The 15,489-nt window shown below is 37.5% G+C and overlaps 1 protein-coding gene across 1 annotated transcript in view; it reads left to right on the top strand.

Annotated features, from left to right (window-relative positions):
• The window catches only part of STT3B (STT3B, subunit of the oligosaccharyltransferase complex (catalytic)), a 30,796-nt gene extending 16,332 nt beyond the window's left edge, over positions 1–14,464 (top strand). Inside the window, exons 7-15 of the mRNA XM_010584317.1 lie at positions 280–328; positions 1,952–2,106; positions 3,875–4,086; positions 4,929–5,116; positions 5,618–5,789; positions 8,199–8,372; positions 9,398–9,511; positions 10,568–10,780; positions 12,800–14,464. Of these exons, the coding sequence (XP_010582619.1) occupies positions 280–328; positions 1,952–2,106; positions 3,875–4,086; positions 4,929–5,116; positions 5,618–5,789; positions 8,199–8,372; positions 9,398–9,511; positions 10,568–10,780; positions 12,800–12,880 (1,358 nt within the window). The 3' untranslated portion in view covers positions 12,881–14,464. The remainder of the gene's footprint in view (positions 1–279; positions 329–1,951; positions 2,107–3,874; positions 4,087–4,928; positions 5,117–5,617; positions 5,790–8,198; positions 8,373–9,397; positions 9,512–10,567; positions 10,781–12,799) is intronic.
• Positions 14,465–15,489: the final 1,025 nt, after the last annotated feature.

Below are 15,489 nucleotides of genomic sequence, written 5' to 3'. Positions count from 1 at the left end.
TTGAGAAATATTTTATATTATTGCATTGCTTTGACTTTTGGAGGTGTGCGTGTCTTTATAGTCGATGAGTACAATGTGATCCTGTAAGTGTGTTCTTCTAAAACTAGCTTCATGGTTGGAAGACTTTATAGCCTGCCTAATGCAGTAGGTCTGGTTCACATATATTACAAGTTCAATGAAATTTCTTTGGTTTTGTGCTACAATTTGGGGGAGTAGAAAAATGATTGCCTTTAAATATCCAGGCAGCAAAAGGTTTTTTTCCCCCCTTCTCTTTTTCAGGTTATATTGCTCCTTGGAGTGGCAGATTCTATTCATTGTGGGACACTGGGTAAGTAAGGACAAAGGATACGAGGATTTAGATATCAATAGCATTCTACTGAAAACTTAAATCTTTTGCTCTCCTCATCCTCAAATCCATGTAGTATTTCAGTCAAGGATAATATAGTGGGTTTTAATCAGTTATGTAAAGAGAGCATCTGTAGTAACTGTTTCATGATATTTGCAACCATTTCACTAATTTGTCTATTAAATTTCTTGCTTCTTTGGAAATCTTTGAATATGTAATAGTAATTTTTAAGTGTGTCCTCAAGTGTTGGTACAGCTTTTGGTTATTTATGCTGAGAAGCACTACAATTTCATGTAGAAAAACATACTAAGAACCTTAAACTTAGATTATTTTCATTGCGCAACATTACACAAAGTAACAAAGATGTTGCACATATGATCTTGCATGTTGCCTGTTTATTATGTTCATACATCTGTTTTTGTATACAGATGTTTACTCTGAACAATTCTGGTTTATTTGTGTGTGTTTTCACAGGTAAAAACCCGTGTTAGTTAATCTTGTGTTTTCGTTAACCTTTAAAAATCCAGTGTTGGATTCTTTAGCCAGCCAGGAAAATAAGAATGAAACTGAAGATATTTTTCTAAGATAAATGTATTTAAGGTGAAATTGAATTGGTAGATTTTTTTATTTTTTTTTTTAAGATTAAAAGCAGGGATAGGAGAACTTCAAACTTTTGCAGTTCAGGTTTTTTCAGGCACCAAAGTCCAACTCATACAGGATTCTGCACCAACTCTGTAATAAATGTAGATGTCAGTAGAGAAGCCTCAGATTTGTCTGAAGAACATACAGGTGTTGTTCTTTGCCTATAGATGAAGTGGTATATATATACACAAAGCATTAAACTTTTGAGGGCTTGTCTACATTAGAAAATCATGTTGTGTTAAAAGACACAATCCAGTTTTTAATGAGAACTAGATCTCAGTGAAGAAAAGGACATACGTTTGATACCTCACCATTTGGTCATATAGCACCTCAGATTAGGTCCGTATGTATAGCTGTCTTTAACATAGAACACAGTTTTGTCCTTGTCTGCACTGAGTGTTTGACCTTGTTTAGTTGACATATATTTCCAAGTGTAGACAAGGCCTGATTTTCTCAGCATCTAAAAAAACATGGGGACACCAGTGACTGGTCTGGTATTTAATACTGTAACTTTCTGTACTGAGAAAATGAAGGTATTCTATGTAGAGGAGAGTTTTCAAAATACAGTATTGAAAACCTAGGACACTTACTGGCATAGATGATTATCTCTTCAGAATGTAATGGTGGGGCTTCCATAGCTGTGTGTTTTCATTTTGGTGAATATGGCTTCATATCTAGCCGTAATAAAACAAAACATCCGTAATTTTCATTCCTTTAATTAGTATGACAATAATCCTTTATATTGGTGTTTTAAATAACTCTATACACCAAATACTTCCTAAATACAGTAAGACCTGGGGACTGTTTTGGTATAGAAGTTTCATCAGATTTCTGCTGAATGGAGCACTTGCCATTTTAAATTGAAATGCTTCCTTTGAAATGAATTTCAGAATTCCTAATGTTTACAAGTTTTAATAATTTTATCTTTTCAAAATAATTTGAACTGAATTTTTTTTAAAAAAGGTATGCGAAAATTCACATCCCGATCATTGCCTCTGTGTCTGAGCATCAGCCTACAACATGGGTTTCCTTCTTTTTTGATCTCCATATTCTCGTGTGTACTTTCCCAGCAGGGCTGTGGTTCTGTATCAAAAACATCAATGATGAAAGAGTCTTTGGTAAGAGAAAATATTTTAAAATTGTTTTTAAAAACCTTGCCTTCAACTTGGTTCTATTTTGGTTTCGTTTGCTCAAAGCTGGTATATGGTTGTTCTAAAAAAGGTTTAAAAGCGATGTGTTTAAAGATGATTATTAAAAGTTGCCTGCACCCAGCAGTATTTAAAACCTTTTATAAAAATGCAGAGGTAGGTGAAATGGTGATGGAGTGTCATCCCAAGAGGTGGTATTAAAATATTTGTCGGTATGGTTCTGTTCTGTGGCTGGAGTTGCATGCTCTGCCACATGCTGATCTTGCAAACCACGCATTGGGGTGCAGTCCCACAGTACAGTTCAGCCAGATGAACAGCTCAGAAGGTCCCTACCCTACACAGTCTGCAAGGCAACAGACCCTTCCCTGGGTGTCTGGCACTCATCCCATCACAGATGATGATTCAAAATGCCTTTTCTTTCCAGATTTTCTGCTGTTTGGTGAACTGAATCACTTGCTGTGGAACAAATGCTAGATAAGACACAAGCCTAAGCGGAGGTGTGGGGTCTCCCTGTGTCAGTGACAACAAATTGTTTATTTGTATGAAGTTGTACTGTGAAAGCAGACTTCTAAGATTATGAATGAGGATTGTAGGGATGTAATATGAAGTTGTAGCCCATATGGAGCAGTGAAGATCACTCGGGTCTTGGGCTTTTACAGGGATAGGAAGTCCAGACTAATATAGCTGCCTCTTAGGATTACCTAAGAGCTATGTGGGCAGTGGAACATTTACTGTGTTAAATCCAGTGACTGTGGGGTATTCTGTGCTCTGTGGCTCACAATGAGTCCTTGTCTAGTGCTGAGCAATTTGCTTTCAGCCTCCTACTGCTGCATCATCCATTTAAGTCGGTGTAGAGACCTGTGAGTGAGAATGGAGAGCCATACTACTTCGCTACAGAGTAGAAAACATTTATGTAATGTAATCTCATAAACCAGTGTCCCTTCATGATTTCTGTGGCAAATCTTTCATAGAATCGTATTGTTAAACTGCAACAGACAAGGAATAAACACTATTACTTAAAGAATAGATGTTCCTAACCAGTGTATACAGGATTGTTTGGGGTTTTTGTTCCTTCTAAGAAAAGTTTTCTGAATATTCCTTGCTATTCTGAAAATCGTGGTTTGGTTTTTTGCTTTTTGGGGGGGGGAGAAGTGGGCATGGGGGGGGAGCATTGGGGAGTGGAGATAATACTGTTCAGGAAAACTTGCTTCAGAATAGGGCTCACAATATCATATCATTTGTATGGAATTATAATGTAGACAAGCCCCCAATTTGTCCACAGGTATCTCTAACTTAAATTAAAATTCGATTTTTACATGAAATTCTAACACTTCCTTTTGCTTTTTCAGTTTCAGTAGCTTGTTTGGTCTAGGGCTGTTTGACCTTTTTAATCGAATGAAGCTACCTATTATTCCAGTAGTATTTTTGGTGTGTGATACTAGATTTCACTAATAATGTATCTTCTGACACATTATTAATGAATATAAAAATGGGGTTTTGTTATTGTTAACAGTTGTCAAGATAAACTTCAGGAAGGGTTTGAGGCTTAAAAGGGATAAATGTTAATTGAACTGTATCTCCGTAAATTAAAAAGCAATGAAATACAATGCATACTCAAGTCTTTATACACACAGATGCTCAACCCACTTCCAGAAGTAGTTTTATGGAGAGCATGTATGTGTGCAGTCAGAGTGAGTGTTATTTTCTAAATGTCATCAGTAGATTTGTTTCTTTGCAGTTGCTCTGTATGCAATCAGCGCCGTTTACTTTGCTGGCGTGATGGTTCGGCTGATGCTCACTTTGACTCCAGTGGTCTGTATGCTGTCTGCAATTGCTTTCTCCAATGTCTTTGAGCGTTATTTGGGTGATGATATGAAGAGGGAAAATCCACCAATAGAGGACAGCAGTGATGAGGATGACAAAAGGAACCCTGGCAACCTGTATGATAAGGTGAGTAGAGGGAGCAAAAGATACCGGTCAGAAAACAGCTTATTTTTACTTTTTTTTTTGGTCAGAATATTTTAAATGCCACCAGAGGTCTGAATCACTAGCACTTAAACTTAGAACCAGTATTGATGTTCCTCAATAAGGTGTAACTGATGTCCTGGAAAAAAAAAATCAGTGTCAGTGTAGAAGTGGTTCCTTCTAGCTTGATTGGTGATGAGCCTTTAACCTAAAGAAGTGTACAGTGTTGACCCAGCTTTCTGTAGGAGCGATAGCAGACAGTTGCTCACTCTTCTTAACTAGTTATATAGCAGTTCTGTGTCACTGAATGTTTCCCTCTTGTATTTCCTCTAAGACATGTTGAAATTTATGAATAATATATTTTATGAAAAAGTATTTCTATTCATAAACTTGCATACTCTCTTCATCATGAAGAAAATGCTGTTAGGTACTAATTTTTTTTCTCTCTTAGGTTTTGTAATACTGACCCTGACAATGCATGAGCCTTGGGTTTCCCCCTTTTTCTCACAGTAAATACCTGTGCCTTTCTTTTTTCTATCCTGCCTTATACAAGGGCATCATCATACTGTGCCAAACCAAGGAAGTCATGCATTCACCCTCATGTAATAGCCTCTTTCAGAAGAAAAAAACTTTCAAGGAATCATCCATTTTTTATAAGTTGCTGGATTGTCAAAACATTCTTGTGCATACTTAGTTAATTTATGCCGCACTTGGTCTAGCTTTATAGTATCCCGTAGCACTTATACAGTGCATGTGGTGAAGAAAAAGGCATGGGTTCCATTGTCAAGGGTGATAAAAGTTGCCATAACATATTTGTGTTTGTTTAGGCAGGCAAAGTGAGAAAACATGTATCTGAACAGGAAAAAACAGAAGAAGGACTGGGTCCCAATATCAAAAACATTGTTACTATGCTGATGCTGATGTTGTTGATGATGTTTGCTGTTCACTGTACCTGGGTAACTAGCAATGCATACTCCAGCCCCAGCGTTGTTCTCGCTTCCTATAACCATGATGGGTAAGTAAGGTCTACAGGCCTTAAAATAATTAAAGGGCAAAAGCCTTTCTACTTCCTTTGCACTAGCAATTTGCTTTACTTTCTTTTAATTACTTCTTGTTATATTAAGGCAGAATTGTCACCTGAATAAAAAATCCTTAATATACTCTAATTTTCAAAAAGATACATTTTCTGAAATAGTTAATGTATAAAAATAATCCTATCTAAAGTCAATAAAGGTGATGGTTAAAAAAAAAAAGAAAGCTTTTGAGTCAATTGAGAAAACTTGTTTAGGAATAGATATTCGACTGGAAATGCATTTAGTCGCATCTTCAAAAGCAGTTCAGCTTCCGGCTGTTCAGCTGTCAGCGGGTTCAAACTTATGACTGCTGGTGACTGAATCCCTCAAAGGGAGCTGAAAGCATAAGAAAACTGTTATTTGTGAGCCCAGATTTATCATCGTGCAGTTAATTTCTTGCTAGTATTTCTTCCAATGTGAATAAAATGAACTCTGTTTTCCAGCACTCGGAATATTCTAGATGACTTCAGAGAAGCCTACTACTGGCTGAGACAAAACACAGATGAGCACGCCAGAGTGATGTCATGGTGGGATTATGGTTATCAGATAGCAGGAATGGCTAACCGGACAACCTTGGTTGATAACAATACTTGGAACAACAGCCACATAGCCCTGGTAAGGGTGGCGGTTTCCTATGGAGCAGAAACACCAAAATGTTTATGTTGCAGTCAAGCATGAAATTGTAAATGTCTGTTGATAGTATGATACTAAGGAAAAATTCCATAGAGTGGGAAACACAGAGGTGGAAAGAACATATTCTTTGCATTTATTAGAACGCAAGTATCAAGAGTTTGGGGGCTGGAAGGGATCAGTTTTGCTTTTGGAGTTTCCGATTTGTTTACTTGGAGCTTCCAAAACTTCACTTGCACTTCAGTTTCTCTTCTTTGTGGGAGGATAGACAAAATCTAATGTAACCATTCCCCTTTGACAGCCTACTTGGTACCACTACTTTATTGGCACTATACAAATAGGGATCATTTCAGTTCAGCAGTGTCTTTGCTGACTGGATTTTTGAATGGCACGTGAAAACTGATCTTGTGAAACAACAAATTCTCAGGCATGGTGGAAGTTAGAGAAAGTTTATGAATAGCAATGGAAGTGTTGCAGATCTGATGCAATTCTGTCTTCTCAAATTTGCGGTTAGACAAAACATCTGTACATTTAATTCCTTTCACTTCTGAGGAGTAAGTTTAAGCTTTGTGCGTATGCTTAAAAGCAGGGTGTTAGCATTGCCTGTGGTTACAGGGGCACCACCCTGGGCAACTTAAAACTTTTTTCAGAAATGAATGCTCTGTATTGTACCTGGGTTGCTGTCTTTCCAGGTGCTGTATAATGACTACTCATCACTCAGTGATGACATCAGTCATCACTCAGCAGCTGTTTCTTCCCAGAAGATCTATGTCATGCTACATGGGGAGAATGGGGGAAGGGCTTGAGGAATGTATTAGGATAGTTTCTTGCCTTCTGTCAGTAGCTAGTACAGCAGTTGGACCAGATCTGCAGACAAGCAGTGTTCAAAATCAACAAATTAATCAAGCTGTACTTTGAGCCTACAAAGTCCTGAAAAACTATGTGGTGGGGAGGGAGGGATCTCACGTACGTGCTTTTGTCAGGGGCGGAGAACTCGCATCAGCTGAAAGCAAGCTTGGGAAATTGTATTGTTGGTGTTAATATCAGTCAACAAGCCTTCCCATGTACTCTAAGGCACTTTTCTCTTCTTTTGGTTGTTGACCTGACAGTGTTAGTGTGTTTTCATGGACATTCAACTCTGATAGCTTTATGTGCTTCCCTCTTCTACAAGAGGTAGAAGTGCCGATACTGCATCTAAACCAACAGATCCCTGCAGGACAAGGTGCATCATGTGAATAGAGAGACTGTGGAAGTCATCTGTATTGCACAAGCACAGTAACCATACACATTACAGCAATTAGCAATTATGATTGTAATAAAGATTCTCTGTAGTATGACTGCTGGTGCTGTCAGGTTCCATTTCAGAATGAATACTCCATAAAGGGGGACCCAAGCAATAAATGTGTGTTGCGGCAAATACCTGAACTTGTGCTCTAAATGAGGCATGCCCCGGAGGCATGTCCAGAAGGCTTCCTCCTGCACAGAAATGGAAATCTGCCAGATAACTTCACATCAATTAGGATAACGGCCACGAAGCTGAGGTTCTCTGTCTCTTTGACAGATTGCAGCCTAAGCTTAGCGTTTTCAAATTACATTTGTAACTGAATCCTATCAATTTGGATGCAATATTATTTATATTGTAGTTACTCCCTTTTACTACAGCGATGCATTATTATGCCTTAAGTACAAGAGCTTCAACAGCAAACAAAACTACTGAACTGAATGCCAGTTACTGACCTAAGTGAATTCTTTAAGTGTGGGAAGTGACCAGTATGGAAGAGGTTCTGGATACAGCTTTAAAGACTTTTTCAAGGCCAAAACTATATTACGCTTTTAACTCAAGGATGTCTCTATTCTCACATCTTTTCTGCATAAATTTACTGGGAATTCAATGCTGAGGGTGCCTGTATGCTACTGAATACAATGCAGCATGGCTGTGAAGGACATGTTCTTTGGTCTGTGAAGGACAGAGCTCAAGGAGAAAAAAACCAAGCAATTACTAACATTTCAAATAATTTATTCACTTTGGGCTGTATCTCAAGCTTTGAAAATAATTTGTAATTAGGTATTTTCTGCAACACTTAAGTTTTTGGCAATACAGCCATGACTTGAAAAATCCATAGGTGCCACAAAAGGAAAACCCTTATTCCTAAATTTTATACTCAAAACACTTGTTTCAACAGGCAACACTCCTCTTAGAGAGGAGAAAATATTTCAGTTTAGGTTGGGCTTTTGAGTTTCTAAATATTCACATGGGTTTTCTTTATCTAGAATCAAAATGCGGGCTTGGTTGGCAAATATGTATTCTTGGGTTTTCATCTGTCAGGTATTGATCTGCGGATCTGTTCGATAGGCAGCTATGCAGGTAATTAAGGTATTTTTGCTCTGATACAGGTGGGAAAGGCAATGTCATCAAATGAGTCGGCAGCATACGAGATCATGAGAAGCCTGGATGTGGATTATGTTTTGATTATTTTTGGTGGTGTGATTGGCTACTCTGGTGATGATATTAATAAGTTCTTGTGGATGGTGAGAATAGCAGAGGGGGAACATCCCAAAGATATTCGGGTAAGTGGAAACGTACACAGGAAAACTGCAACAGCTGAATGCTGTATTTCTGGAAGTTCATCTCTTTCCTGTTTTTTTTTTTTTTTAAACCTTTATTCATATTATTGCTTTTCTGGTAATGCTTATTACAGTGGAGGGAAATCTCTACTACTTACTGCAATTTTATTTGAAAACCATGTTATGGGTTGTTTTCCTAGAACAGTAGGAGTGCAGAGGCCTGTAGCCCAGTTTCTTTCATTATTTATGGTTTTGAAAGGTCAGTAACCTCAAAAGCTTTTCACTTTTTTTGCATGATACTAAAAGTATAGGATATCTTTTGTAATTCTTGTGTGTCTCACTGTGTACCATCACACTTAAAAGCAGGAGTGTTCAGACTGTTTAAATAGTTGGCATTACGAATTTCTTCAAACTCTGTTATAGTAGGAGACAAGTTAAAGTGTTAATATTGACATGTAGAGTTTAAGTTACTGAAACATCTCAGAGATTACAGAAGTTTGTAGCAATATTTTCTTAAGCCTAACCAAACCTTCTAGATATTGAGCACAGGCTTACGGGAGTAGCCCATGTGTGTAGTTTCATCTTGTACTGGAGGTGAAAATGGCAGAAATTTTTTGTTTAAACACTGTGCACAGATGAAGTTTATGGTAACATTGCAGACCTTGTATATTAACAATACAGTGCTTTTCACCTTTCTGAAGAATAATTTTGATAGATGCCCAACTAACTTTCACATTTTGAGATCAGTTTTCCAGTAACTGCTGACTGTGAAGTGACAAAACTTGTACCAGCACAATAATATGGATTTAGGAAGATTGGTTGGGGTCTGAGTTGCAAGCAGGTAGTTTGTAACTATTTTACCTTTAATGAGCACCATAGTTTTCTATTTTAAGACTAGCTGAAATCAGCTTTTAAACTGTAAAAGTCAGCTTATATTCTTTGTGAAGTTTTTTTGTGGAGAAGAGAATGAGAAATTACCTTAAATAGGGGTTTAGTTTATACTGACTCTTTGCATCTTCTTTTTAAAGGAAAGTGATTACTTTACCCCTCAAGGAGAGTTCCGGGTAGACAAGGCAGGTTCTCCAACTTTGCTGAACTGCCTCATGTATAAAATGTCCTATTACAGATTCGGAGAGATGCAGGTTAGTGCTACAACTTCTACTGAATCTTAATTGAAATGTGAGAAAACAAATGTTATTTTGATGTATTTTCCATCTTTTAGACTGAGTGTTGCTTGTAGTAACAGAATTGGAGGTAAGAGTCAGCTTTACAAATTAAAACACATCTAGGCATTGTCTACTGTATGTAACTTAGAAAAAAGCATTTCTGCTGCTAACCCACACTTGTACTTGGCTTTCTGCTGTCCTTCACATTGTCCCAGATGAGCATCTTAATTCCACTATGCAGTGTGCTTGCTAAAGCATTAACTGTTATGTTGTGGAGAGCTTTAGATGTGTTTTTTGTAATAGCAACACAGAAGTGGAACTGTTAATTTGACTATTTAGTATCTGTCAGAAACTACCTGATTTCTATCCAAGTCACATCAGTGTATTAAACAACACTACACTTATATAATAAGGGCGTAATTCTCAGAGAGCTGTCACTCCTCTTTGGGATCATCAAGCACATGTGTGTAGCTAAGTCTGCCTTGTTTGCTTTTTTCTTTCCTGTTTCCCCCACCCTGGCCAAAGGCCCTTCGTTCTGATGCGTTAGCACAAGAATGCTTTATTCGGCTAAAACTGAGGCCAGTGGATCTTACTTGTAACACGGGGGCGTCAAATTTAACTGATAAACATGGACTATTTGTGACTTATATGGAAAACCGTGAAAGTGCAAATTACTGCACTATAGAAGAGAGAGCACAAGGGAGCAGCTATGCTGAAAAGCTACCACAGGCTACTGCACCTCAGGCTTTCACTTGAGTAGTTTCATCTCTGAATGCAGACATGATATTTCTGTTGAGACATTAAGTGCCGTCTCCTACGACATCTGTAGGAGTAAGAATGAATTTGTCTCTTCTTCAACTGTAGAAAGGAACCGCGAGTGTTTTCTGTGTAGTAATAACCGATGCAAGAGAAGTGTTGTCCTTTGACTAGACCAGCTGAAAGCATTGCCTTGTGGTACAGAGTACCATACTTTGCAGTGATGGGTGGTTTGGGTTTTTGTCTTAAACTAATATGCAACTTTAATTTTTATAGCTGGATTTTCGGACACCCCCAGGATTCGATCGTACACGCAATGCTGAGATAGGCAACAAAGACATTAAATTTAAACATCTGGAGGAAGCCTTTACCTCAGAGCACTGGCTTGTTAGAATATACAAGGTGAAACAACTAGACAACAGAGAGACATTGGATCATAAACCTAGAGTAACCAACATTGTACCGAAACAGAAGTATTTGTCAAAGAAGGTGGGTTTCCAGTGAAGTAGCTAAAACGGATCAGGAGATGGCAGTTTATTTTTAACAGTGAATCACATAGCTGGTGAATTATGTATTTCCACTAGCTAGAATGTTATGGATACTGTTAATGTTAGTGTCCAATATCAGACCTGCCTGCTGGTAATAATTGTTAATTTACTGTCTGCTTAATTTAAAAGCATGTGAAGACACAAGGCTAGATTTTTTTTAGGCAGAATGCTAACTGGAAACAGAGTGTGTCACTGGCTGTTACAACTCTTAAGTCTTCATATAACTGGAAGTATAATCTCTAAAGTACATCAGTTCATGTTTCAGTAACTATGGCTCACTAAGTAAATAATGTGGAAGTTGCTTTCTGACTTTGTTTGAAAGTAGTGATGCCTAGAAGTTTAAAAATGGCAATTTTGTATGAAATAAATTAAATATGAAACTTTTGTTGACGGAACTTTAGTGTCTGGCTGCTTACTGTTTGAAGTCATCTTGACGGTTTTAGAAGTGTTAGTTGTGGTGTGCTACTTCAGCCTATTAAGAAAGGTGTGTTACCAGGGAAGTTGGGGAGACTCTTAGCAGCCCTCTCCTTCACAACATCTGTTTTCTATATATTCAAATATATGTTGCAAAAGGAATTCCAGAATCCTGTCAGAAACAAATGTGTAACAAACTAAATTAGTATAGGTAGTAAATTTACACTGTGTCATGGAAATACAAGTAAAGACTGTTAGAAGGTAAAGATGCTTCTTTTCGTGATTTGATGGAAATTCATAAAATAAGGTTATTTCGGAGTTGCCACTGAAGCTAGATGTATCTGGAAAGGAAATTATAAGCTTTACTGTGACTATCATTCACTTAGTGTAACTTTTGATCTTAAGTGACAAGCAAGGCTATATTTATAAATGATAGATGCATTGACCCCACTTAAGCTGTGGATGTGTCAGTTGTCTGTCTAAAGACAGGATAAAAGTCAATGCAAATTCTGATCCATCACCAACTCTTGCAGTACAAACAGGCTCTACTTCCCATCAACAAATCGGAGAACCAGCAAAGAGCATGGAGCGATGTCTAAAGTAGGATTTCTTAGAATGCATTCTGAGGACTCCTTAGTAGCCACAGGTTTTCAGCAGTTGCTTCCTTACTGGAAATTCAGTCCATCTCCTATCACTCTTCCATGTTAGGAATGACATTGCTCAAGCTCAGAGATACAACATGTCAGAGTATTACATATTAGTTTGTATCTATCTCACTTTATAATGATAACGTTGTTACTATTAAAAAGACAAAAGTTCTACTTAATTGATACAATAGAGCCTGCTGGTAAGCACAGCCAAGTGCAGCAAGTGTGGGAGCGGCCTACTGTCTAATTTGTTGTGGCAGGCATGTTGAATGTACAGTTCTACCTGCCACGAAGTAACCCTATGTATACAATTTTGACTAACATTAATGTTTCCCCCATTACTACCTTAAAAAAAAAAAAAAAATCTAAAATATGCTGATAAAGACACATGAGCAGAAAGCACTAACTAGCCTACCGACCAATAGCAGAGGACTAAAGACTAAAATGTGATTATTTGTTTTTTCTCTTACCTTTGAAAAATGTTGCTTTGAGCAAATATTTCAATCATTTTTCTAACTTCTAAAAGAATCAAATAGTGCAAAAGATGCAAGAAGGTACCTCCAAATAAAACTAACACTCTACACCACTTCTGCTCTTTGGGCATATTAGAGCTTTATCATGTTGGTGAATTATTAATTCTGCCTCAGCACAAGCTTTGAAAACAATTCTACAGATCTGGTGGATGGAGCTTGCAAAAGTACATCTTGTGCAAAAGCAAATGTTGGGCATGAATTAACAACCCCAACTTTAAAAATAATAACTGGATAATACCTAGTTGAGGGTTTACCATTTAAGCTCTTTAATATCAATCTAAAGATCAGGCATTGAAATGCACATCATTAAACCGCGGTCAAGACTAAATCATTAACTAATACATTTTATTCTGTTTTTCTTTTTAGACCTCCAAAAGGAAGCGTGGCTACATTAAGAATAAACTAATTTTAAAGAAAGGCAAGAGACCCAACAGGAAGACAGTTTAAATACACTGTTTTTGATTGCTAATACGAAGCAGTTGTCCTTGAGATAACCAGTCTTTGCCTTTAGCTCAAGTCATGTTTCACAGCAACATGAGGGTACAGAACCATCATTGGTCCAGATTATTGTACAAAATTTTCAGGCAATGTCTGATTAAAAATATTGGCTTATTGAGAACAGCTGTTTTAGATTTGTAATGTGAAGCAAGACAGAGCTGCTATCCAAGTCTAGCAGCATTTTTTTTATTGGTACATATTATCCTTCAAATCTGTTGAGAATTTGGACTGACTGCACCAAAGAACCCTGTAATTTGGTCCTTGGCACATGCATACTTGTCAATCTTTTTTGGAAAACACTGTTCAGCTGAATAGCAGCAGTATGTAAACTGGAATGGTGAAATCTAAAAATTACTTGTTTTCAACAATTAAAGGAAGCAGAGCTCTCTGAAATTAAACTTTCAAAATAAGTTACTCCCATGATTATTTTTCAATGGTTTCTTTCAATGTCCTTTTACTCTTGCTGCAGGCTGGTTTTGACCTGGAGTGCAAGAAGCAAAGCTGTAGTTTTCACAAGAGATGACAGGGCAGATTAATTGGATGCTAGTTTAGATGGACGAGCTGCTTTTGTTTAACAGGGGATTGCAGTGTTGCTGCCTTATGCTGCCGTTTCATAAGGTAGACAAGGCAAATCTTGCACACCATAGATAAAAGGGCTAAATTTGTATCCTCCTGAAAAATCTGAAATGACAGTAATGAATGCTATAGTAACATACACCTGAGCACCAGGTAGTGGCTGGTGCTTCAGAACAGAAACTATTTTAGGTAAATGTTTACATTGGTAAAACAAGTATAGCCTGTTTAATGGCGGGGGGGGGGAAGGTTGACAGGTATACAAAACCCCTTTTCTGTGGCTATCAGAGGTAGAGGATTTGCAAACCTCTACCCCCTCACTGCCTTTCTTGTGAGGGTAGAAGTTTTTCTGGAAATCTGTTTCTCTGCATTTTTATTTAGAGTGCTTAAATCAATTGAAGAAAATCCTGCTATAGTGCTATTTGCTTTGTCTGTCTTTTATACTGGGTTTGGTTTTTGGTTTTTTTTAAAGTGGTGAAAACTGTCAGATTAAATGCACTAAAATATAAATGGAGACTGAACATGTTCACTTTCCAGCTATAGGAAAACTTTATACAGACTTGAAAATTTAATTAAAATGAAAGGGTTTTGCAGTTTGTTTTCCTGCCACAGGTTGTAACTTTTTATAGAAACAAAACTTGCATCAATAATTTGATGTAAAATGCAGAATAGTATGTACCTTTCATGAAGAAAATGTAAATTTACAGTGTTCTGTGAGAATGTTACTGCTGACTTCTTTCCCAAGGTGTAGAATATTTTTTTGATTTATGAACTCATTTTTGACTCCGGTGGTTTATACAGACCAATACTACAGCTGCAACATTTTCACAAAGGTAATTAAATCTGGATTTCTGGCCCCCTGTCGTTTGGAGATTTGATTTTATTTTGTTGCTTTAAAGCTCAATTCAGACCAGTTGTTGACGGTAGGGGAAAATAAAGTTAATTCAAGTTTTGTGTTAAGGGTGTTGTGTCAGTTTTGTTGTGATTAACTTGGTAACATGTTGCTTATAGTCCTAGTGATAAAATAAGTCATTCAAACTCTGTAATGCAAATCTGCTGACCTCATGAAGTTGCTGTAATGAAGCCACAGCAGCTACTTAACATCCTTCCAGCTTCAATTTATTAAGCCAAATGTAGGGCCTCTGCTGTGATGAAATTAGGGTGGCTGTAATAAAGAACAGCAACCATCTTTCCCAAACACACATGTTGCAGTGAATCCTTGCAGCATCTGCAGAAGCTCAAGCTGTTTCAGTTGCTTACCCACAAGGAGAAGGGGTGATTATGTGATGCATGATTTGTAGTATCTTGCTTCTTCCAAGCAAATCTGCATCCTGCCCCCTCACCACTGGTAAGAAGTGATCTAACATTTGGAAGAACATCTGAAAGGCAGCAGAACAGATGCTGCTGGTCAGTCTGTGGCTTGGCACTAACTCAGGTTGGTCTTAAAAAAGGAAATAAAAAGCTGCCTGTCACCGTTTATAGCATTTTTAAAGCTACATAAAAGAAAAATAACCTAACTACAGGAATCTTGGCCAGCCTGGGTGTAAAGTTGCCTACCACTTACCTGAGCTTTCTTAAGTCTAACGTGACTTCAAGGTTTCTGCCAATGTTCTGCATTTAAAATGAAATGAAAAGTTGGAGTCATTAAGGCAGCTATTTAGAAAAAAAAAAATTACAAAGAAGAACGGGCAGGCATTGTATCACCTTCCTTGGTTCCTCAGGACCCCGCACACCACGTAGAGATTACCTTGTACTCCACCTGCATCCTAGAATTACTCAGCTAAACTAACTTGTACCTCTTCTGAGAGCTGAACCACACTTGTACCAGCAAAGAATACTAGCATCAGCATCTTGCATCATTATCAAACATACCTTCCATACTAGTTTATTTCCTTAGCTACAGCCATCCTTTTGTTGTTCTACTAGGTCAAATTTTGAAGCATAACAACTGCCACAAAACAGTAGAATCTGAAGTTAAAAAAAAA

The sequence above is a fragment of the Haliaeetus leucocephalus genome, unplaced genomic scaffold (assembly GCF_000737465.1).
Source record: "Haliaeetus leucocephalus isolate CR32 unplaced genomic scaffold, Haliaeetus_leucocephalus-4.0 Scaffold973, whole genome shotgun sequence".
NCBI classification, from domain to species: Eukaryota; Metazoa; Chordata; class Aves; order Accipitriformes; family Accipitridae; genus Haliaeetus; species Haliaeetus leucocephalus.
Note: the sequence above shows the minus strand (reverse complement) of the source record. Positions and strands in the feature narration are given on the sequence as shown.